General features: G+C 58.3%; 1 protein-coding gene across 3 annotated transcripts in view; it reads left to right on the top strand.

Moving 5' to 3' along the window:
• Vav2 (vav guanine nucleotide exchange factor 2) overlaps positions 1 to 2,827 on the top strand; it is a 198,058-nt gene that overhangs the window by 151,704 nt on the left and 43,527 nt on the right. For all 3 annotated transcript variants that reach the window (XM_008843922.3, XM_008843921.3, XM_029568720.1), the window contains 2 exons: positions 687 to 785; positions 1,926 to 1,994. In XM_008843922.3, coding sequence (XP_008842144.1) covers positions 687 to 785; positions 1,926 to 1,994 — 168 coding nt within the window. The remainder of the gene's footprint in view (positions 1 to 686; positions 786 to 1,925; positions 1,995 to 2,827) is intronic.

The following is a 2,827-nucleotide window of genomic DNA, read 5'->3' as shown; positions in this document are numbered from 1 at the left end:
ATCACCTGAGCCTTCTGGGCAGGTGTGGCTCACTGGGCCTGAGAGAACCCAAAGACCATGCCTGTGAAACCCACTGTAGCCCCTGGGGCCTAACCCCTGCCTTGTCCCACCCTGGGGCTGAACTCCTGCCTCGTCCCACCCTGTGGCACCCACCCTCCTAGTTAAGGCCCTGTGCTCCCTACGGTATGTCCCTGGGTGACCTGCTGATGAGCTGTTCTGGGCCCTCTGGATAGAGGCAGGTGGTCCTTCGGAAGACTGGCCTGTGAGATAGTTGGTGTTGAGAAACCAGACCAAGGGCAGCTGTGGGTCCCCAGGGAGTCAGCCGATGCCACCTGCTGGACAGGACTGACTCACTTACACAGCAGGTGCCTAAGCACAGCTCGCCTGTGTGCACTGCAGGCCCCGCCCGAGGCCCTTGCCTCAGTCTGGTGAGGACTCGAGGTTCTGAGTCGGGAGTGAGCACCCAGGAGTCTAGGAGTCCGTCACGCCTTCCTCTGTGCTAACCCTCATGAAGATCCCTCTTGTCCTCGTGCCTCAGTTTACTCAACTGCAGATAATGAGGAAGGACCGTGGCCCTATTCACTCAACACCCTTGTGGCCATAATGTCATGTGGGGAAGGTGGCAGGAGTCACCGAGCGGATGGCCAGGCGGTGGGATCCTGCCTCACGGCTCACGTTCCCTTTAGAAAATGAGCATGACAGAGGATGACAAGAGGAGCTGCTGCCTGCTGGAGATTCAGGAGACGGAGGCCAAGTACTACCGCACCCTGGAGGACATCGAGAAGGTGGGGCTGTGGCCTGGAGCTCTGGCCCTCCTGGGGTGTGCTCACGAGGAGCAGCGTCTCAGGCCACTATGGCAGGACAGAGGGGCTTAGTGGTTGTTCTAGGTTGCTTTCTATTGCTGTGATAAAACACCCTGACCAGAAGCATCTTAGGAGTATATTTGGAGTATACTTCCAGGTCACAGTCCATCACCTGAGCCTTCTGGGCAGGTGTGGCTCACTGGGCCTGAGAGAACCCAAAGACCATGCCTGTGAAACCCACTGTAGCCCCTGGGGCCTAACCCCTGCCTTGTCCCACCCTGGGGCTGAACTCCTGCCTCGTCCCACCCTGTGGCACCCACCCTCCTAGTTAAGGCCCTGTGCTCCCTACGGTATGTCCCTGGGTGACCTGCTGATGAGCTGTTCTGGGCCCTCTGGATAGAGGCAGGTGGTCCTTCGGAAGACTGGCCTGTGAGATAGTTGGTGTTGAGAAACCAGACCAAGGGCAGCTGTGGGTCCCCAGGGAGTCAGCCGATGCCACCTGCTGGACAGGACTGACTCACTTACACAGCAGGTGCCTAAGCACAGCTCGCCTGTGTGCACTGCAGGCCCCGCCCGAGGCCCTTGCCTCAGTCTGGTGAGGACTCGAGGTTCTGAGTCGGGAGTGAGCACCCAGGAGTCTAGGAGTCCGTCACGCCTTCCTCTGTGCTAACCCTCATGAAGATCCCTCTTGTCCTCGTGCCTCAGTTTACTCAACTGCAGATAATGAGGAAGGACCGTGGCCCTATTCACTCAACACCCTTGTGGCCATAATGTCATGTGGGGAAGGTGGCAGGAGTCACCGAGCGGATGGCCAGGCGGTGGGATCCTGCCTCACGGCTCACGTTCCCTTTAGAAAATGAGCATGACAGAGGATGACAAGAGGAGCTGCTGCCTGCTGGAGATTCAGGAGACGGAGGCCAAGTACTACCGCACCCTGGAGGACATCGAGAAGGTGGGGCTGTGGCCTGGAGCTCTGGCCCTCCTGGGGTGTGCTCACGAGGAGCAGCGTCTCAGGCCACTATGGCGGGACAGAGGGGCTTAGTGGTTGTTCTAGGTTGCTTTCTGTTGCTGTGATAAAACACCCTGACCAGAAGCATCTTAGGAGTATACTTTTCCTTCCAGAACTACATGGGCCCCCTGCGGCTGGTGCTGAGCCCGGCAGACATGGCTGCCGTCTTCATCAATCTGGAGGTAAGCATCCCAGCGCCGTCCTGCCCCTTCACATGGTTGATGTCCCTGGTGACCTTGCAGAGCTGGCGGAGCCATGGCTGGCTCGTGACTGATAGGCGGGAAGATTGCTTCCCGTTCTGGAGACTCTACGGAAAGCTGGAGACAAGATTTCCAGCGTGGTTTGACTGAGTGATACCAGCACTGATGTTGGTCTTGCCGGCTCTGCACAGACTGGCACAGCCCTGGAGGGGACTAAAGACCCCCAGAACTATGAACGAGGCTTCTGTCAGCATAGGAGGGAGCTTGCCCACAGCGGGTGTCTGACCGCTTATATGCACCAGGCAACCCGTGTGAAGGTTAATCTTGCGTGGTCGGCAGAGCAGACAGCTGACTTGAGGCTCCAGATGCTACGACTGAGTGGGTGCCCTCCAGAGCATAGTGCTTCTGACTGCTCGTCACCTCCTGTCAGCTCAAGGGCTGGGGTCTTACTATCACACACGGGGCTGACCTAGACTCCAGAGCGTGCCTTCTACTCTCTGAGCCCCAGCCTACTGTGAGGCACAGCCTGGACAAATGACTTGGGACAGAGAAGATGCTGAGAAGGGAGGTGGGTGGGGTGCTGTGCACAGTTGTGCATCTGTTGTGATACATGGCGAAGTGTGCTTCCCCCAGGCCAAGAAACTGAGGACTGAGTTTCCCTGAGCTCTGTTCCCCTAAGCAGCAGGGAGACCCTACATGGATGCTGGCTGAGAACAGCCACCCTCACTCACCCTGCTTTCTCCAGCCTCTTCTGGCCTCCAGAGTGTACTGGGGAGGCCTCAGGGGCTGCTGAGGGACTGGGTAGCTCCCTCCAT

Source organism: Nannospalax galili, unplaced genomic scaffold, assembly GCF_000622305.1.
Source record: "Nannospalax galili isolate Female #2095 unplaced genomic scaffold, S.galili_v1.0 scaffold300, whole genome shotgun sequence".
Taxonomy (NCBI): domain Eukaryota; kingdom Metazoa; phylum Chordata; class Mammalia; order Rodentia; family Spalacidae; genus Nannospalax; species Nannospalax galili.
The sequence above is the reverse complement of the archived record's forward strand: the minus strand, read 5'-3'. Positions and strand labels throughout refer to the sequence as shown.